General features: G+C 42.4%; 1 protein-coding gene across 1 annotated transcript; it reads left to right on the forward strand.

The window, feature by feature from the left end:
• The first annotated feature begins 2,344 nt into the window (after nt 1-2,344).
• On the forward strand, nt 2,345-21,673 carry Zp2 (zona pellucida glycoprotein 2). The gene is given in 15 exon segments (XM_070003969.1): nt 2,345-2,372; nt 2,642-2,692; nt 10,789-10,867; nt 11,717-11,825; nt 13,928-13,932; nt 14,441-14,561; nt 15,969-16,140; nt 16,143-16,168; nt 16,929-17,049; nt 18,254-18,448; nt 18,538-18,578; nt 19,066-19,231; nt 19,578-19,767; nt 21,179-21,341; nt 21,581-21,673. Coding segments are annotated over 15 exon segments (1,560 nt in total).
• Nucleotides 21,674-22,482: the final 809 nt, after the last annotated feature.

A 22,482-nucleotide genomic window follows, 5' to 3' on the forward strand; every position in this document is an offset into this window, starting at 1 on the left:
AATTAACTGCTTTTGTTAGCTGGATAAATTTCCTTTTATCATTATTTTTCTCTCATGCCTTTTCTCTTTTCTAATTAATTATTGGACCTGTGACTTGAAGATGTCAATCAACATTATTCTTCCACCAAAGGATAATGAATTCTGTGTCCTAACTAACTCCTCACTCCAGCCTCAAGTTCTTAATCAAACTGCAAACAATGGTCACTGAAAAACCAACATTAGCTGCCAATTTGTTTCAAGATGGCAGAATTTACTACTATAGAAATGTTACTATACCCTTTAGCAAACTATTCAAATGTGATCCAAGCCATTCCATTCTTTCAAAGCCAATTGTTGTCCTGGAAAGACAGGTTAAGAATGAATGCCAAGGACTGTTTGGAATAAAGCCAGGGGGATTGTAGACGAATGGTTGAGAAAACAGATTCTGAAGTCAGAGATGGATAGATGTTAAGCCCCAAATTCAATCTTGCCATGAACCAGTTGGCATATATTTTCCCCTGAGCTTCTGTTCTTCCTCAAAAATAAAAAAAAAGACAGTAATTTTCCAATTAGTATTCACAGGATTGTTACAGGTGATTATTAAAATAATATTTATTAATGTTTAGCATAGTGCTGGGCACTGGTGGTTCATGCCTATAATCCTAGCTACTTAGGAGTCTGAGGTCTGAGGTTTGAAGCCAGGCTGGGCAGGAAAGACCATGAAATTCTTCATCTGCTTTAACCACCAAAGAGCCAGAAGTGGAACTATGGCTCAAGTGATAGAGAATCCTAGCCATAAGCAAAATAGCTCAAGGATAGCATCTATGGCCCTGAGTTCAAGTCCCAGGAACAACACAAAAAAAACCCCAAAAAGCAATAACAAAAAACAGGGCCTAGCACCATATGGGAACTGACTCAATGAGTGTAAATTAGTAGAAGTATTACTAAAACGTAGAAAAGTAGAATATCCTTGCCTTCTTTAAACCATTCACAAATTTATACTTTAATTTCCACAATTTTCTTTTCTTTCCTCAATGATTTTCTTCTCAATAACAAATGTAGGGCTTTCCCTCCCCTTATTTCTTTTCATGGAATAGTAAGATGTGTATATATTGTATAGTCACACAGAGTTCGATTTCCATCTGGGATTTTGCTAGAGGTACTGTAACAAAGTACCACAGGGCTGGGAAGGTGGCTTAGTGGTAGATGTTTGCCTAGAATCCATGAAGCCCTGGGTTCGATTCCGTATAAACAGAAAAAGCCGGAAATGGTGCTGTAGCTCAAGTGGAAGAGTCCTAGCCTTGAGCAAAAGAAGCTCAGGGACAGTGCCCAGGCCCTGAGTTCAAGCCCCAGGGCTGGCAAAAAACAAAAAAAAAATCAACAAAGTACCACAGACTAGAATGTTTAAACAACAGAAATGAAATTTTCCCAGAGTTTTGGAGGATAGAAGTCTGAGATCAAGGTTTTGGTTGGGTCGTTTCCTTCTAAGGAGCTATCTCCTTGGCTTATAAATGGCTGTCTTCTCCCTGTGCCTTCACATTGTTTTCTCTCTGGGTCCAAATTACTTGTCTTCTAAGGACTCCAGGCATTGGCTTGGGACTCACTTTAAAGATTTCATTTGAATGTAACGACTCCATCTTCAAATTTAATTGCACTCTTGGGTACTTGATTTTATCAGGAACTTTTTTTTTTTCTTTTGAGAAGGGGATTGGAGGGAGAGACATATTCAGCTCCTAACAACTTTCTATGTACTGGCTACAAGGGTTTTACCTCAAGGGGCCTGCATCTGGGAAATGGATAGACCTGAAAAAATCTTGTTAAGTGGAGTAAGTCAGGCCCCAGAGAGACAAAAAAATGCATGCTTTCTGTCATATGTGCAGAGCTAAATTGTAAGTATTATAATCACATATACAAATATACACAAGGCCATATGTATGAGTATATATGTTTGTGTGTCTATATATATATATATACACACACATGCACACACATATATACCCATACATATATATATATAGATATAGATATATATACAAACATATATACGTCTCTCTCTATATGCTCTTATTCTTCCCTTGACAATGTACACATCCATGCCCATTTGTTAAGCCCTCTGGGTTTTAATCAAAATGTTCTTCCCTTCTTCCTAGAGAGATTCATCAACTCACATGATTTCTGACTTCCCAGTACTGTGTGAAATGTAAATAGCACAGGTGTGACTTACAAAATGTGCAGGGAGGCCTGAAGAGGAAGGGATGGATTACAAAGCCATGGTGAAGTGAGAGGTAACAGGACACAGTTGTTATTTGGATATAGGAGAACACAATCGGAAAGAGGTTTTAAAGATTATAAAAAAAAAGTGAAAATGAGCGTCTTCAAACACAAAAGAAAAGGTAAAATGCAGAGATGAGTGAATTCCTGATTTGATTCCCAAGACTGTTACTAAGAAATTATTAAACCTATCAGTTAGCACATCTGTTTTGATTCCAAGTTTCTCACCTATAATTTATGACATAGAAACAAACTTTGCAGCAGGTAGATTTGGTCAGAGAGGCATAACAATTGTGCGTGAAATAGAAGATTTATTCTAGAGATTAGATTCACATAATTGTGGGAGCTGCTTAAACTGTCTGTTGAAACTGTTTTGTGCACCTGTTGTTAGATTTGAAATCAGTGGGAGCAGCAATTGGGAATGAAAAAGAACATAAGCCAGGTACCAGTGGCTCATGTTTGTAATCCTAGCTACTCAGGAGGCTGTGATCTGAGATCACAGTTTAAAGTCAGGCCTGGCAGGAAAGTCTGTGATACTCTTAATTCCGATTAACTGCCAGGAAAACAAAAAACAATAGAGCTGTGGCTAGCCTTGAACAAAAAAAACTCAGAGATAGCACCCAGGCCTTGTGTTCAAGCCCAGAAACATGCAGTACAGGAGAAGAAGGTTCAAACTGGAACCCAAGAGAACAAACCAAAACATATGCTTCTGTCATCCCCCTCCAACCTCCAACCTCAGTGATGCTGCTGTCTGTGGGATTAGTTGCTGCCTCTCACCAAGGGGCTGTACCCACACTTGGCCCAGGACTTGGAGGAGTTGAAAGAGACCTGGAGAAAGTGCAGGTTCACTCCTGTCTCCGAGCTAACATGATGTCCCACAATACATGTGGTCTCTATAGACTTGGAAGTTAAAAGCCTGAGGATGAGGGCTGTGAATGTGGCTTAGTGGTAGAGTGCTTGCCTAGCATGCATGATGCCCTGGGTTCTGTTCCTCACTATCATGTATAACAGAAAAGCCAGACGTGGCGCTGTGGCTCAAGTGATAGAGCACTAGCCTTGAGCAAAAGCAACTCAGGACAGTGCCCAGGCCCAGAGTTCAAGCCCCAGGACTGGCAGAAAAAAAAAAAAGCTTGAGGTTGGTTCTCTAAATTTTTTAAATTGAAACTGCTTGGTACAATTACGTAAGGATAAATAAATAAAAAAGAGAAAAGATAAATAACTGTCTTATAGTTAGGTGGGCACAGGATTTTAAAAATGTTATTTAGCTGTCAACACTTAGATGAAGAAAACTTAATAGAATCTGGATTTGCAGTTTCAAGAAGAACAACTGGAGGTGATGGAAATCCCTGTCTGAGCTGAGTAGCATCTGCCCCTTTAACGATACCTGGGCTCCCCAACTATCCCAGCCCCCCACTGCTCCAGGCTGCAATCCTCACTCAGATGGTAGCAGTTAGTATCATTCCAAAGCGATTTTTTTCTCTTTTATTTTAGATGCAAACTTGGGAGTTGAACTCTCAGTACCTGACACGTTGGCTCATTTGCTAGCATTCTACAAAGGGAGCCACACCTCCAACCCCCAAAGCCATTTCTTTCTTTTTGGGGGGAGGGGGTCTGGTTGTGGGGCCTGGGTGCTGTCCCTCAGCTCTTCAGCTCAAGGCTAGCGCTCTACCACAGCGCCACTTCCGGCTTTTTTCTTTTTTCTTATGTGGTGCTGAGGAATCGAACCCAAGGCCTCAGGCATGCAAGGCAAGCGCTCTACCACTGAGCCACCTTCCCAGCCCTCCCAAAGCCATTTCTTTACATGCAACCCACTTCATTTATACACAGTATCTGCTGGGCACTCAGAAAGCATTCAGACAGACTTTTTAACACCTCTGACAAGTTAGAGCCAATCAGGTCTTTATTTCCCTCTAAGTCAGTCGCCAAATATAAAATTTTGGGTACCTACATTAAAACCCTTCTTGTCACCATTTCCTGCATTCCTATCTGACCCCCTAAACATCACAAGGCTGTTTCTCTGGAATGTGTGGATATTCACATCTACTCTTACAGAACCAGACTTAGGCAAGCTTACATATTACACAAGTGAATTAGGTGAATTACTGAGAAATAGAACAAAAATTACTCAAACTTGTGAGATAATTTCCTAATTTAACAGAAGTGACTGCTCAGAGCATAATTAGCAAAATTTAGGAACAACTGGTCCTTCAATGTTAGTGCTTAACACAAGCACTCTCCAAAGAAAGAAAGTCCTGCCATAGTTAAAAGCCCTCCACTTCCAATTAATGCACCACCCTGTATGCATGGAACACACACACACACACACACACACACACACACACACACACACACACACACACACACACACCTCTAATCTCTATAATTATAAGCATCTATTTTTCCTGGTTCTTAAGCCAAAGTCAACCTAAGCAAAGCCACATAGTTGCGTGGGATAAAAGAAAATCTAATCAGGCACTTTCAGATCTCTCTTCTTTCTCTGCACAATAGAAGTTGTGTCACAGTGCCTGGCTCAGAGCAGTTGCTAATTGTCAGAAACCCTGATCAATATGCACCACCACCATGCGTCCATCTTTAATATTCCCAGCTCATCTAACACCTGTGAGATCAATTTGTTGTTGTTGTTGTTTTTTAATTTCAAGCAACAGAAGTCAAATCTGTGTGTGTGTGTGTGTGTGTGTGTGTGTGTGTGTGTGTGTGTGTGTGTGTGTGCTAGTACCAGTTGATCTCTGCTGGCTTGTTCTCATGACCCAAACACTATCCCTGAGCGTTGTCCTCAAGATTGGTGCTCTACCACTTAAGCCACAGCTTTACTTCTAGCTTTTTTTTTCTTTCGGATCAGCCATGGGGTTTGAACTCTGGGTTTGGGCGCTGTCCCTGCATTCTTAAGCTTAAGGCAAGCACTCTACCGCTTGAGCCACAGTGCCACTTCCAGTTTTCGAGTTTTTTTTTTTCAAAGTTTTGTTTTTGGTCCAGTCGTGGTGCCTGAACTCTGGGCCTGGACACTGTCCCTCAGCTCTTCAGATCAAGGCTAGCGCTCTAACACTTGAAACACTGCCACTTCTGGCTTTTTTCTTTTTGCTTATGTGGTGCTGAGGAATTGAACGAAGGGCCTCAGGCATGCAAGGCAAGCGCTCTACCACTGAGCCACCTTCTCAGCCCCTCGAGTGTTTTTTATTGGAGATAAGAGTCTCACAGACTTTCCTGCCCAGGCTGGCTTTGAACCGCAATACTCAGATCTCAGCCTCCTGAGTAGCTAGGGTTACGGGCATGAGCCACTGGCACCTGGCTTACTTCTAGCTTTTTGATAGTTATTTGGAGATAAGAGTCCCATAGACTTTCCTGCCTGGGCTGGCTGCCAACCATGATCCTCAGATCTCAACCTCTTGAGTAGCTAGGAAAAAAACCTATTAAGTAACAATTAATAGGGAATGAAGTTTCTCAGTGGAAAAGTATATGTATGCGTATATGAATAAGACAAGACATTTTTGCGTACCTGGTGTTAGATTTGAAATCAGTGGGGGCACCAATTAGAATTGAAGAAGAACATGAGCCAGATACCAGTGGCTCATGCTTGTAATCCTAGCTACTCAGGAGGCTAAGATCTGAGGATCACAGTTCAAAGTCAGACCTGGCAGGAAATCTGTGAGAATTTTTTTGAGGGGGGTCAGTTGGGGCTTGCATTCTGTGCCTGAGTGCTGTCCCTCAGTTCTTCAGGTCAAGGGGCGTGCTCTATGTTTATTGGAAATAAGAGTCTCATGGACTTTCCTGCCTGGGCTGGCTTTGAACTGCAATCCTCAGATCTCAGCCTCTTGAGTAGCTAGGAGTGAGCCACTAGTGCCCAGCTCTGTGAGACACTTAACTCCAATTAACCACTAAAAAGACAGGAGTAGAGCTGTGGCTCAAGTGGAAGAGCACTAGCTTTGAACAAAGTAAGCTCGGGAACAGCACCCAAGTCTTGATTCAAGCCTAGGAACATGCAGTGGGGGAAGAAAAGGTACAAAGTGGAGCCTAGGAGATCTGAAGGGGTTAAAGATGCATAGCAAAATTCAGTACACAAAACTTAATTGGATTCAAGTTTATGAAAAGAGAAGCAATAATTGATACTCTTGAGACACCTGGGGAAAATTGCCTATGAGCAATATAGTACATGATACTGTGGAGTTACTAATTTTCTTGGGGTGAAAAGAGTATTGTTGATAGCACTGTAGAAATATGTCCTATTCTTACTTAACACTCGCTGAGATATTTAGAAATACAATATCTACAACATATGTTATTTGTGTATTTGTGCCAGGACCAGAGTTTAAACTTGGGCCCTTGAGCACAGGGCTTTGTACTCAGTCTTTTTGCTCACAGCTGGCCCTCTATTACTTGAGCCACACCTCTAGTCCTGTTGGTTAAATGAGATACAATCTCTTGAGTTTTTCTGGTCGTGCTGGCTTTGAATCATGGCCCTTAGATCTCAGCCTCCGAAGTATCTAAGATTACAGTTATGAGTCACTAGAAGCCAGCTAGCGGCACAATATTCACAAATTACTTTTAAATGACTCTACCACAAAAACATACAGAAAAACACAATACAACAAATGGCAAAGGGGTGGGATGTTAGCTGATACTGATGTTTATATTGCTATGAAAGTAGCTTCTAGATTTATTGAATTTCAAGTCCTACCTGTGTGGCCTTGGTAGGGTCAAATGATTTTCAGGCCTTTTATGACTCATAGGCCAGATGTTCCCTGCCCTCAAAGACATACAAGGTGCTTTTCTCTTGCTTTCATGGGTCCAAAAGGGGATCAGTGCTTTTCAGTTGCTCAAAGCTAGTGCTTTGCCACATTAACCACAGTTTCACTTCTGGCTTTTTGCTGGTTAATTCGAGATCAGAGTCTCACAGACTTTCTTGCTCTAACTGACTTTGAACTATGATCCTCAAATCTCAGGATTACAAGCGTAAACCACCAGTACCTGCACTTTTTTTTTTTTTTTTTTGTCAGTCGTGGGGCTTGAACTGTGGGCTTGGGCACTGTCCCTGTGCTCTTCAGCTCAAGGCTAGCACTCTACCGCTTGAGCCACAGTGCCACTTCTAGTTTTCTAGTGCTTTATTGGAGATAAAAGTCTCTTAGACTTTTCTGCCTGGGCTGGCTTTAAACTGTGATCCTCATATCTCAACCTCCTGAGTAGCTACAATTACAGGCATGAGCCACTGGCACCTGGCTAGTACCTGCACTTTTTGAGATGCCATAGATTCAGGGTTTTTCTATAAGTGCTTCCTACCTCCACAGTAGCCTAACTTTAATTTTATAAACTCTGAGATCACTGTGGAATGGCAACTTTTATTCCAAATAATGATTACAGGCTCCTGTTATTCACTACTGTTAGATGGCTCATTAAACTTGGATCTGTCTAAAGATGTAGAGTGGAACACATTAATATTGCTAGATTAAAAAAAATCTACCATATGATGTTCAAGAACATTTCTCATTGACAGTCTTATTTTTCAAGTTAAGTTCATATTTGGTATTTGAAAGCTATTTTTATCTGTATTAGCATAACCTGGTAGAAGTTGCTAGATTTCTTACTTTATTATGGTGTTAAATTCTAATTAATGCCATCTTGTACTTTTTAATGCTAAGTAAAGTGCAGCGTTTTAAAACAACTCTTCATCACACATATGCACACAGAAAATCAAAATGATTTAGAAAAAGAGGGCTTCAGGAGATCTAATTTCACCATAGACTTCTGTCTGCTATGAGTTTGGAAAATGTCATTGGGAAAGTCCTTAAATTTCTTTAGATTTAATCTTTATGATAGGAAGCTTGACTTTGGAAGCCTCATATTTGAAAACCATGTACTTGGACATTATATATTTAATACCATTGAATTTTGACCCCTGGGCCTTTGATTCTATAGCATCGCCAGGTCACTAAGGTAGAACTCAGATTTGCTATTATTCTTCTTACTTTAAAATCATTCTAATTAGGGCTGGGAAGGTGGCTCAGTGGTAGAGCGCTTGCCTTGCATGCCTGAGGCCCTGGGTTCGATTCCTCAGCACCACATAAGCAAAAAGAAAAAAGCCAGAAGTGGCTCTGTGGCTCAAGTGGTAGAGCGCTAGCCTTGAGCTGAAGAGCTGAGGGACAGCGCCCAGGCCCAGAGTTCAGGCCCCACAACCGGACCCAAAAACAATAAAAAAAAAATTATTCTAATTGGTTTTGCCACTAAATCCGCTCAATCAAAACAGAAGTTGACAAAGTAAAACAAAACCAAACAAATTAGGCATCCTCTATTTTCATCTCTGCCTATTTCCATTCTCCCATTCTCAAGAAATAAATCTAAGTAAATATTAAATATAGTTCACTCCAGAAGAGCAAGAATACAACCAAGCCAGAGTCCACAATGGTTGTAAATGCTCAGCACAGTCACCTGGATTACTGGAACATCTGCTCTGTCCCCTTTCCCAGGTGGCTCCACTTGCACTCTGGCAGAACCTTCTAGACTTTCAACACCAATGCACACTGATATACCTACATACAGACAGAAGTAGATACACATACCTAGCCTTTCTTTCTTCCCCTCTTTCTTTTTCCCTTTTCCCTCCCTCCTTCCCTTCCTCCCTCCCTCCCTCCCTTTCCTTTCCTTTCCTTTCCTTTCCTTCCTTCCTTCCTTCCTTCCTTCCTTCCTTCCTTCCTTCCTTCCTTCCTTCCTTCCTTCCTTCCTTTCCTCTCCCTCCTTCCTTCCCTCCTTCCCTCCCTCCTTCCTTCCTTCCTTCCTTCCTTCCTTCCTTCCTTCCTTCCTTCCTTCCTTCCTTCCTTCCTTCCTTCCTTCCTGTCTCTCTCTCTCTTTTTTAAAGAGCAAAACATGCCAGCCACTGGTGTCTTACCCCTATAATCCTAGCTACTCAGGAGACTGAGATCTGAGGATCCCAGTCTGAAAAAGCCAGCCCAGGCAGAAACATCTCTGAGACTCTTATCTGCCATTAACCAGCAAAATGCCAGAGGAAGCTAAAGTGGTAGAGTACCAGTCTTCAGAAAAGAGCTAAGGGACAGTGCCAAGGCCCTGAGTTCAAGTCCCAGTCCCAGCACCAAAAAACAAAACAATGTTTTTATAATTGGGAAAAAATTAACACAATACTTAAGAGTTATGAGGATTAGGGGTGTAACTCAAGTGATAGAGTGCTTACCTGGAGTTCAAATCCCAATACTGAAAAAAAAAAAAAGATGAATTGTTTATAAGAACTCTCTTCCTGGGGCTGGGAAGGTGGCTCAGTGGTAGAGTGCTTGCCTTGCATGCCTGAGGCCCGGGTTCGATTCCTCAGCACCACACAAGCAAAAAGAAAAAAGCCGGAAGTGGTGCTGTGGCTCAAGTGGTAGAGCGCTAGCCTTGAGCTGAAGAGCTGAGGGACAGTGCCCAGGCCCAGAAGTCAGGCCCCAAGACTGGACCCCCTCCCCCGCAAAAAAGAACTCTCTTCCTTCTGATAGGAAGACAACTATGCAACGAAGCAACAACTGAACTAAATAGAAGAGGACATGTGATCATCATGTGGTTATAAATTACCAAAATTTAAAAGGCTCCTTGAAAAAAGTGTGGAAAATATACAGTTGAAAGAAATGCCAGGTTCAGGCCCCACGACCGGACCCAAAAAAAAAAAAAAAAGGAATGCATCAGCCTAATAAGCAAAATCATATATCTTGCCTCAAAGAATAAATTTCTCTTAAGACTTTACTCTGAGCTAGAAGTTCTAGAAAGGCAGATTGTGGCAGAATTTGGTCATAATAAAATGTGCCCTAACTGGGTGCCGGTAGTTTATACTTGTAATCCTAGCTACTCAGGAAGCTGAGATCTGAGAATCACAGTTCAAAGCCAGTCAGGACAGGAAGGCTCATAAGACTCTTAATCTCTAATTAACCAGCAAAAAGCCAGAAGTGATGCGGTGGCAAAAAAAGCTCAGGGACAAGGCCAGACTCGAAATTCAAGTCCTAGGACCAGCACACACACACACACACACACACACACACACACACACACACACACACACACACACACACACACACACACACACACACACACACACACACACACACACACACACACACACACACACACACACACTGTGACCTAGGATTTAGGATTAAATTCATTTTTTCAATTTGGAAAACCTGCAGAGAAAGCTTTGGTTCCTCAGTTCTTCAGACCTATCATTCTCACCTCCATCAGCCCTATTTCAAGGCTCTGATCTGGGTGCGATAGGCTTGCTTGTTAACCTAAAATGTAGCTCCAGAAAGCTCAGGCTGGTTCATGGATACTGTCTTGATACAGTTAACTGATACCGTAATTCCCAGTATATTGTATACTACCATATTTCTCAGCATGTTGCATTGTACTAGTTGTCTTACCAATTTAGCACCTGAGGTATCATAACCACTCTCAAGCAGCAGCATTCCATATGATTGCTGGTGAGGAAGAGTAGGAATCCTGTACCTACAGGATCCCAAATACTTTTTTGTTTTTGTTTTTGTTTTTCAGGCTATATCACTTGCAGTGAAGATAGAATGACAGTGGATTCCCAAGCAGTGTTAGCATGGACAAATGGCATGTATCCGTGGTAGGTAGGTAACATGTTCTAGCTTATCTTGGCCCTAATTAGTAGAAAGCTTGTAGATTCAGGGCATTCCTATTTTTCTGTGTACAAGGAGATGTCAAAATTTGGAGCAATAGGCATTTACTTTCTCTGTTGCTTTCGGGGTCCCCCAACTTGCATGATGCCACCAAGAGTGTCTTTTCTAAGAAGTGTCTTAGTCAACCTCCCCTGGGAAGCTCGGACTGTAAGTCTCAGAGCCTGGGCCTTATGATCAGTGTCTTATGGTCTCAAAGCGAATTACTTGATGTGTCTTAGAAATGGACGACAAGCCAGGTGCTGGTGGCTCACACCTGTAATCCTATCTACTCAGGAGGCTGAGATCTGAGAATCGAGGTTCAAAGTCACCTGGGCAAGAAACTCCATGAGACTTTTTTGTTGTTGTTGGTCGTGGGGCTTGAATTCTGGGCCTGGGTGCTGTCCCTCAGCTCTTCAGCTCAAGGTGAGTGCTCTACCACTTGAACCACAGCACCACTTCCAGTTTTCTAGTGTTTTTTGGAGATAAGAGTCTCATAGCCTTTCCTGCCCGGGCTGGCTTTGAATGTGATCCTCAGATCTCAGCCTCCTGAGTAGCTAGGATAACAGGTGTGAGTCACTGGCACCCGGCCCATAAGACTCTTATCTCCAATAAACTACCAGAAAACTGGAGGTGATGCTGTGACTCAAAGTGATAGAGTGCTAGCTTTGAGTGAAAAAGCTCAGGGACAGCTCCCAGGCCCTGTGTTCAAGCCACGTGATGGACCAAAAAAAAAAGTCTTGATACCTTTAGCAGACTCTATTATAGTATGTACTTGTCAACCATCCTCTGTCTAACAGGCTGTTTCCTATAGATGCTTTTGGGGTTGAAATGCTGAACTGTACTTATGTCTTGCCCTCAGAAAAACCCAGCCTGAAAATTCCCTATGAATCCTGTACAAACAGACTGGTATGTAATCATGTGTGTGTGTGTGTGTGTGTGTGTGTGTGTGTGTGTGTGTGTGTGTGTGTGTGTGTGTGTGTGTGTGTGCTGGTACTAGGGCTTGAACACAGGGCCTAGGCACTGTCCCTGCATGTTTGGCAAGAGCTCCCATTTGACTTGCACAACTCCACTTCTGGCTTTTTGGTAATTTTTATTAGAGAGAAGAGTCTCATGGGCTTTCCTGCTTGTACTAGCTTCTAACCATGATCCTCAGATATCAGCCTTTTGAGTTGCTAAGATTACAGGTATGAGTCACTGGTGCCCGGCAGAAATTGCTTTGGAGGAGTGGTTTGGGAAGTGCTGGTAGATCTTGGAAATCAATTTTGTGGCAAGGATTTAATCTTAAGGGCAGAGCAGTGTTTCTCAGCCAGAGCGGTATTTTGTTTTTCCTCTAAGAGGACACAACTGGAGACATTTGTGGTTATCAAAACTGGAGGTGGTTCAGTTTGCTTCTGACGTCTAGTGGGTGCAAGCCAATGGTGTTGGCAAATAACATTTAGTGACTCGGGATCTCACATAACAGGCAGTCAGGCCTGCACTGCCAGTGTTGACAGATGCCTCTCAGACTGGGTTGTGCAGCCCTTGAGCCCTGGAAAATACTTTAAAGGTGAGGTCTCAAGCAAGATGCCTAACCTTTCTAAGCTTCCATTTGTCTTTTGGAAAATAACCCAAAGCAAAAGCTCTCGTCTGAGCTATTTGTATGTGAAACCCTCCCTCCCCCGATGTGAGATGGAGGGCTGGCTATTCTGGTGTTAACAACTGAAAAACCTCTAGCCTAAAATCAGGTGTTAGAAAGCAAATAGTAACTAAGCAATAAGGGTTTCTGTTGCCAAGCAACAGTATTGCCCAAGCAGGATAGTTAAGAGTAAGACAAACAACCGGTAACTGTTTTCAAACTTTAGTGTTCAAAGAATCACTTGGAGGCTGGGGATTGGTAGCTCATGCCTATAGTCTTAGCTATGTGGCAGGGGAAGATCTGAGGATCAAGGTTTAAAACCACCAGAGGCAGAAAAACCTGAGAGATTCTTATCTCCAATCAACTGGCAAAAAGTTGGAACTGGATGTGACTCAAGAGTAGAGTGCTGGCTTTGAGGAGAAAAAAAAACAAAACAGCCCTGAGTTCAAGTGCCAGGACCATCACCAAATATAATAAATAATAAAAGGATATTCACTTTTTAAAATGGGCCTCCTCTACTTCAAAGGATTTAGAATGAATTCTTTTTTATTTTTATTTCTTTATTTTTTTGTTGGTCGTGGGGCCTGAACTCTGGGCCTGGGCGCTGTCCCTCAGCTCTTCAGTTCAAGGCTAGTGGTCTACCACTTGAGCCATAGCACCACTTCCAGCTTTTTCTGCTTATGTGGTGCTGAGGAAGCAAACCCAGGGCCTCATGCATGTAAGGCAAGCACTCTACCACTGAGTCACCTTCCCAGCCCTAGAATTGAATTCTTTAGACTAGGGGTCTGCTAATTACAAAGCCATGGATAGCCAAATTATGTGTGGCCTTTTCCCTAATGCCCTCAGAATAATAATTTTTTTAAAGTATATATATTTTTAATGGTATAGATATATGGGTCCAGGGCTAAATTAGTTAACTTTCTAACAACCACAAAAAGGATGAAGAATCTTGCTTCAGACTGAGTCCGCTGAGGTTAGAAGTAGCATCCAAGATGGCTGTGCCCAGAATCATGGCCGCTACTTAATAGGTATATCTGAATAATCTGAGTAAAGGCCCCATAATCAGCTCCATCCAGTTTTACATCTAAACTAGTGTCTTACAGGCACTGGTGGTTCATGCCTGTCATCCCAGCTAATCAGGAGGCTGATAGTTTGAGGATCATGGTTTAAAACCACACTGAGCAAGAAAGTCTATGAGACTTGTATCTTCAAGTAACCAATAAAAAAAACCCAGAAGTGGAGTTATGGCTCAAGTGGTGGAGTGCCAGTAGTTAGAGTGTTTCCTCTATCCTGGCAGGTAGTTGAGATGATTTCAGAAAGTCTCAAATAAAAAATTTACATCATGGTTTTTTTTTTCTTTCCATTTTCCTTTCCACTCGCTTGGCTGGTGCAGGTCAGGTATGAAAGTAGCTTTTAAATTACAAAACTTGGGCTGGGAAGGTGGCTCAGTGGTAGAGCGCTTGCCTTGCATGCATGAGGCCCTGGGTTTGATTCCTCAGCACCACATAAGCAAAAAGAAAAATGCCGGAAGTGGCGCTGTGGCTCAAGTGGTTGAGCGCTAGCCTTGAGCTGAAGAGCTGAGGGATAGCGCCCAGGCCCAGAGTTCAAGCCCCACGACTGGACCCCCACAAAAAATAAATAAATTACAAAACTTAGTAACATTTAAATCTGAGACTGACCATTTTAATCTGAGTAAAAAGAACATTCAATAGGGGCTGGTGGCATTGCTCAAATGGGTGAGCGCCTTCTTGTTGCTATTAAAAGACCCTGAGTTCACACATCAGCATGCCACCCTTTCCTCAAGAAGACAGACAAATATTAAATAGACTATGATAGTTTCATGGTTAAGAGAGCACAAATCTTCTAAAAAAATTTTTTTTCTTTAAATTAACTTCACTGGTCCGAGATGGATTGTTAAAGTTAGTGATGGACCACAAGCCCGAATTCTATTCTTGAGGGATGCCCTAAGACAAGGGTTCAATCTTCTGCTTGATGGCCAAAAGATAGCCCTCTATATGCCACACAATGCACTGGAATAACTCATATGTGGTAGGTCATACCTTTTTTTTAAAAATATAACCACAAAGGATAAGGCTATTATTCCTAACTCTAAGCATGATCTCAGCCATGTCTTCAACCCTTTGAAGTATTTTTAATGCCATATCCTTCACTGGATACTGTACTCTTCACTGTACTGTACTAAGGATAAGATGGAGAACAAAACAGACAATGGTCTTTGCCCCCATCTGTTCTTTTCCTGTTCGATAAACTTATATATGCAGTATAATGTTGAATAAAGGTATTCTTAAAAGTCTCATGAATCAATATACTATGTTTGGATTTCATTGTCTTGTCTTTTTGTTTGTTTGTTTGTTTTTGTCGGTGGTGGGGCTTGAACTCTGGGCCTGGGCACTGTCCCTGAGCTCTTCAGCTCAAGGCTAGTGCTCTACCACTTGAGCCACAGCACTACTTCCTGTCTTGTCTTTTTGATTTCCAGTGAGACACTATAAAGTACAGACCTGGGCTACATAACAAAGCTTAGGTCATGGCAGACCATATGAGTAATCCCATTAGATAATTGTCTAGTATCTTGTTACCATAGTAACACCATAGTGCTTATAACGATCCTGGTCAAAACAAAACTACAATGCCAGCACACAGAGCTCATATAGTCATGTACATGTATATAATAATAATCATGTACAATAGGTATATAGTAAGTGATACTATGATTTATGTAAGCACAGTAACTACACAATAGTAAATCTGTCTAATGATACATTTCTTAGACCACAGCTTTGTTAAGTGATGTGTGAATGAACTCTTGGCAAACCTCAACACAAAAGTACTCAAATTTCAGCCACTTAAATAAGAGCAACTCTGTCTCTCATTGAGTAGAATCAAGAATGTGGAGTCCTATAAACATTCTGACCACTGATACTGTGTAATAGTCATGGCAGACCAGCTCTTGCTCATCTCCTTCTAGAAACGATCAGTGACGAGCCTTAAACTCATAGACAAGACTGGAGGACAAGACTGGGAATGTAGCATGATAATGATTGGCCCAAATGCCTGCATTTCCATTGCATCAAAATGATTCCCAGTAATTGAACATATGCTTGGCCTGTTGATTCTTATTGGTTAGAATCAAGTAAACTGATAGCTTCAAAAATACTGTTCCTACAAGCAAGGCAACAGTCACTTCTACACGGTAGAAGTGTGACTCCTGCTCAGAAGATCATCTTCTTATCAAAAGCTCTGTGTGTGTGTGTGTGTGTGTGTGTGTGTGTGTGTGAGAGAGAGAGAGAGAGAGAGAGAGAGAGAGAGAGAGAGAGAGAGAGAGAGAGAGAGAGAGAGAGAGAGAGAGAGAGAGAGAGATCCCAGGAAACTCTAACTTCAGCAGTTGAAAGCAATATTTTGGGGGCTTAAACAAGGCTGGTAATGGGCATTCTATCATTCCTTCCAGAGCCTTCTATGGCTGTAATGCCATATACACGGCTATCGCCATACCAGAATTTCCAGGGAAGTTAAGGTCTCTGAACATTGAAAATAGGAATACCCCTCTGAATCAACTTCATGATAACAGGATCAACAGAGAAGCAACAAATGCAGCAAAACTCTCCTCAAAACCAAGGTGTGTTCCATTATCAAACGCTGCACTCCTATAAAAGTCCAATGTGAGATATTCTCTTACCAATTACCTACTACAGCTAATGTTGACCTACTACAGCTGATGTTGACCTGACAATGAACTCTTACAAGTGCAACAGACTTAAAGCTTTAAGACCTCCCTTGATCACTTACATTTAAGTCAAGTTCTCTGCAATGCCAGAGTCTTTAACTTCTACAATAGAAAATTCCTAATTTATTTTTCCATTTCACTTGACAAATACAAGCTGCTTGTCAGCCATCGAATGAACTGATTGGATCAGGCTGTCCTAGTTTTAATAGACCAAACAAAAGGATCCCATACTGTTCTCAATTGAGAACAGCTTTGACTGATGCCAGGGACAGCAGAGAATAATATGTCAGAGTGTGTTTTACAATGGCATTTTGTAACATCTGTAGTCTCCGTTGGATTTCTACTTGGTTTGGCAGGATATCCCACTCTTCTTTGGAATTTGATCTGTTCATTCAAGCTTTAGTGCCTAGCAGTACAAAGAGCATAAAGGGCTGGGTACTCGAGGGCATGAGTTTAAAGCAATACATTTCCTGTCTAGGGAAGCATCCTGATCTAGGGAAGAGATAGGGTCTCTTGTTTGGGCTTAGGGGGAAACTAGATAAGTCTGAAGTGTGCCCTGAAAATATCCAGTGGACTTCCTTCCTGCTTCCTGCCACAGCTCTGGGCTCCAGACTGGCTGCAGCTGCTAATTGACATTCTTCTCTCATTTCAGTTCTCGGAAAAATGCCTATTCAATCAGTTGTTCTTCACTAGGCTGACCTTTTATTTCCAACGGGATATGGTATCCATGGTCCTTGACCCCGAGTATGAGTATGAGTCGCCGATTTCTATAGGTAAAGTCATTTTATTTTAAATTTTTTCTATTACTCGGTCTCCCCCTCCCCCCTTTGCTCTTGAGCTTATGGGAAAATGTATAGAAGTTCAGATTCTAATCACTGTTTGTAGACTATAGTCAGAAACTTTAGTCTAACTGCTAGCATGAGGACCAAAGTATTTTATTGAACATTTGTGCAGGCAAGGTGTTACTATAATTGTCATTTAAAATTTACCTGGATATATTGGCTTAGAGATCTGAGCCTCCTATGCAGGCAAGATGCCTCAATTCTCATTAGAGTAGCAGAAAAGCTTAAAAGATGTTCCTCCCAATTCATATAGATCACCCCAAAAGAATATGGAAGACTGTTCTAGCCCAGCCTTGGCCTTTGGCCTTCGTGTTTCTGTTTACACCTCTGGTCTACACCAGGTCAAGCCAAATTGAAAATTAGTTTCTCTGCCAGGCATTGGTAGCTCACCAGTAATCCCAGCTACTCAGGAGCCTGAGATGTGAGATTGCAGTTTGATCCAGACTGGGTAGGAAAGTCCATGAGACTATTATCTCCAATTAATGAGCCAAAAGCCAAAGGTGGAGCTGTGGTTCAAGTGTTAGTGTGCCAGCTTTGAGCAAAAAAAAAAAAAAAGCTCAGGGGCAGTGTTTAGGCCCTGCTCCATACCAGTACACACACACACACACACACACACACACACACACACACACACACACACACACACAATCTCCTCAAACAACTTGGGCTTTGAGAATACAGATTAATCATTTCTTATCGAAATGCTTAGTAACTTAATCATTCCTTACCAAAATGCTTAGGACCTAAGTATTAGGTTTCAGAGCTATTTTGGATCTTGTAATACTTTGCATAGATGTCACCAGTTGAGCAACCCTAGCCCTTATATCCAAAATGAATTTCACGTTGGCCACATCTGATTCTTAAACCAGCCCCTCAGCAGAACTTTCTCAATGGCTCTTAACCCTCAGTTCTTGTCTCTATAATCCCTTCTCTTCCACCTTTGGGCTGTACGCAGAGACTTAACTGTTGTTCCCTGTTGCTCATGCTGCTTATCAGGCTATTTCCAAACAAAAAAGAAAAATTCAGGCAATTTCTAGTACCTCCAGCTAAAATTAGTTGCTCCGACTCCTAATACTTGAAGGTTGGCCAATCTCCCAAGGTAGACAAATTGCTTGTCCTTGCTCTCTAATTGCAGGGTTATTGTGTCCCCAGGATGGGTTGATGGGCTTTGAAGTCTACAGCCATCAAACAAAACCAGCTCTCAACTTGAATATCCTAAGGATGGGAAATTCATGCTGCCAGCCCATGTTGAAAGTTGAGTCTTGGGAGCTAGTACAGTTTTACATACCCCTGAATGGATGTGGAACCAGACTTAAGGTAGGTACTACCAGTTGATAAGAAGCTCAAGATTGCCCTATGAATTAACTAAGTGTAACCTACTTTGCTTCAACATTTCTTTTTTCAGTTTAAAAATGATAGTCATCTACAAAAATGAAATACATGCTCTCCAAGCAAAATATGCAGAGACAGCAATTGCTACTGAAAAAAAAAAAACAACCTAGTTTAGATTTAAAGAATTTGTTGACACAAAATCCCTTTTCGTTGGTCAAGGGCCTTGAACTCTTCAGCTCTCCGCTCAAGGCTAGCACTCTGCCACTTGAGCCACAGCACCACTTCTGGTTTTCTGGTGGTTAATTGGAAATGAGTCTCACAGACTTCCCTGCCTGGGCTGGCTTTGAACCACGATCCTCAGATCTCAGCCTCCTGAGTAACTAAGAATACAGGTGTGAGCCACCGGCACCTGGCAAAAATTTTTTTAGCCAGTGCTTGGGCTTGAACTCAGGGGCTGGGCAATGGTCCCTAGCTTCTTTTGCTCAAGTCTAGCCCTCTACCACTTGAGCCACAGAACCACTTCTACCTTTTTCTGTTTATGTAATACTGAGGAATTGAACCCAGGGCTTCATGCATGCTATAGGCAAACACTCTACCACTAAGCCACATTCCCAGCCCAACACAAAATTTTTTTTATCACTCTCCTCTTGTTACAGAATGACAGTGAAGTGCCATTACAAAAGAGACAACATAATGCTGAATGCCCATGTCCTCAACCTGCCTGCTCCCCTGGCCTTTGTGAAGCCAGGTCCACTTGTGTTGATTCTCCAAACTTACCCAGGTATGAGGTTGCAATTTCAAAGATATTTGATGGAATTCTGTTGGCTGACACTTGTAATCCTAGCCACTCAGGAGGCTGAGATCTGAGGAAGCCAGCTGGGGCAGAAAAGTCCATGAGATGCTTATGTCCTAATCAACCATCAGAAAACTGGAAGTGGAGCTGTGGTTCAAAGTGATAGAGCACTAGCCTTGAGCGGAAAAAGCTCAGGGACTGCATCCAGGCCCTGAGTTCAAAGCCCACAACCCACCAAAAGGTATTTGGTTAAATCCTTTGGGGGTTTTCCCCCAAAATGAATGTTGCAACTAGTACCTACTCAGATCCAGGAGAGTTCTCTGCTCTATTTCAGACGAGTTCTACTGACAAGCTTACAGGAGGAAGGAGTTCCCCATGGTGAGGTACCTCCGCCAACTGATCTACTTGGAAGTCAAAATTCTCAGTAGGGCGGACCCCACCATAAAGCTGGTCTTGGATGACTGCTAGGCAACATCTAAAGAGGATCCAGCCTCTCTCTTCAAGTGCTGCATTGTGGTGGAAGGGTAGGTACTCCCACGCTAGAGGGTTGCTCAGTGAATCCATCAAAACTTGGCTGGTGATGAGAGAATAAACCCTCTTTGGACTTAGAGAAGGTTTAAGCCATACAAGCCCGTCATCTGCTCTTATTAGTCACTGGCCCCCTGACCTAATCAAATGGTCCACACTGTTTTCCTGTTGTGGTAGAATCTTAACAGGGATAGGCTTGCGTCTGGCTCTTCTACTCTATCTCTAAAGGGGCTTCTGGCCTTATCTATTTACTGAATGCCTGCCATCTAGCAGGCACAGAACTATATATTCCACATCCATCTGAGCCTTACCCCCCAAGGAAGAAGGCTCTAGCCATCTTCATGAAGAAACCCAAACTGAACTACTTAACTGCGTAGCTAAAAGCAAGGCCTTGTGGTGGAGCTGAGCTTAAAATTTCCACTTGATTCTAAAAGTTACAGTGCCATGGGGTTGTAACTATACCAGCACTTGGACATAGTGTTGGTCCTCTTGGCTCTGTGGTGCTCTCTCCAGGGGTTTGTACAGGCCCAGAACTGTACCTTGGCTTTCTTTTCTTTTTTTCTTCATTTTTTGCCAGTCTTGGGGCTTGAACTCAGAGCCGGGGCACTGTCCCTGAGCTTCTTTTGCTCAAGGCTAGTGCTTTACCACTTGAGCAACTGCACCATGTCTGGCTTTTTCTGTTTATGTGGTACTGAGGAATCACAGCTGGGGCTTCATGCATGCTAGACAAGCACTCTACCACTGAGCCACTTTCCCAGCTGTACCTCGGCTTTCTTGACCATGTGGAAAAGGGTTGCTAAGCTCCTAGCCTCCAGGTACTCTCCTGTTTCCAGATCATTCACACAGCTCATTCCTTCACCTCCTGGAAGACTTGCTCAAACATACCTTGACTCATGATCCCTTACCCTGGTCTAACTCTTCATACTTTGGTACTTACTGCCTAACATACTATAATTTGTGGCATCACCCCTGCTAGCATGTAAAACAGTCATAAGGATGTATTCCTCTTCTTTTATCACTTATAGTGATACTAATATATATTATGTGCATGGTGGCACTATATACCATGGTTAAATCACCATATATATTATATGACATATTATATATATATGAGTATCCCAGGCAGTACAATATAATATAGGCATTCATATTAGCAGAAATAAGCCAGTCTTTTGAAGTGATACCCATACAACTTCCTACCTTTTGAATTCAATTGGCAAACAAATATGTTAATACTACATGTATAACTTGATTTCATGGGTATTATTGGACAGATGGGAGTAGAAAGATATATAATAAAAGCAAAAGTAGCTGTAGAAGGTAAATATGTTCCTCATTGTGAAGCTGTCACATGTCACATTTGGGAAAATACATATGACTGTTCTTCTCCTTATGTCTGATTGACAGCTATGAATATAACCTGGACAACTACCAAACCCCCTTCCATCCCATTGCATCCTTGGTGGCCCATCGTGATCACTACCAGAGGTTTGATGTGAAGACCTTTGCCTTTGTGTCAAAGGCTTGGGGACTTGCTACTCTGATAAGTGATCATAGTCACCAGGGCTGGGTGCTTACACCTATAACCTTAGCTACTCAAGAAGCTGAGATATGAGGATCATGGTCTGAAGTTTACCCAGGAAGAAATGTCCAGCAGTCTCTATCTCCATCCAATTAATCAGCAAAAAAAAGCCAGACTAGAGGAGTAGCTCCAGTGATAGAACATCAGCCCTGAGTGAAAAAGCTAAGAAAGAGGCCTAAGTTGAAGGTGAGTGCTTTGCTGCTACTTGACTCCTCTTCCATTTCCAGGTCTACTTCCACTGCAGCGCATTAATCTGTAATCGGCCCTCTCCTGACTCGCCTCTGTGTTCTGTCACTTACCCTGCCTCACCAAGGGCCTAACGAGGTAAAAAGTCCCAACCCCTCCCACTGTGAGCCTTACTGAAAGCCAGTCTCAAATCTTCCAGCCCCAAAGAATTTTAAGGATGAATACAACTTGTCCATCATTTAGTCCTAAGAGACTCTTAGGACTAAGAGAGATTCTTAGGACTAAGATTCTTTTTCTCAAAGTATTGTTATTATAAAGTGATAGAAGGGTTGCAGTTATGTAAGTTGGGTAATGAGTACATGTCTTTTTGGACAATGTCCTCCCCTTCCCTTACTCCCAGTTTTTCCCTCTCATCCCCACCCACAAAATACATAGTTTATTTTCAATATAGTGTCTAGTGAGTACCACTGCTGCATTTGTTCACCCTTTATCCCACTATATCTGTGTCCCCTTTACCCTCCCAAAGACAGATAAATGAACAAGACCAAAGGAAAGAAAACAAAAGGCCCTCGTTGCCATTTCCTGAAGTTCATTTCTGTAGGGAGCCGGGGCAAACGCCATTAGATGGCGCCCACTCCCTTGCAGCTTTGAGGTAACCACTCCATTTCAGGCGGTGCTTGGCAGGACGGTGGGTCCTGGGCTTTGCGCATGCGCAAGCCACGTAGAGTCCCCAGCCAATCCCGTGGCACCTGGTGACGGTGAAAGGCAGACGACCAATGATAGAAAGACCCGTGTCCCTATTCCCTATATAAGCGGCCATGTTTCGGGTGCACGCGCTCTCACGCTCAAGCTCTCCCATCAATTGAAAGGCTCTCCAATAAAGCGTGATCTGAGAAGACTCCTGGTGTGGTGGTCGTTCTTCCTCACTGGCCGAGAAGGCATT

This window comes from Dipodomys merriami, unplaced genomic scaffold (assembly GCF_024711535.1).
Source record: "Dipodomys merriami isolate MVZ:Mamm:240054 unplaced genomic scaffold, mDipMer1.0.p SCAF_62, whole genome shotgun sequence".
NCBI lineage: Eukaryota > Metazoa > Chordata > Mammalia > Rodentia > Heteromyidae > Dipodomys > Dipodomys merriami.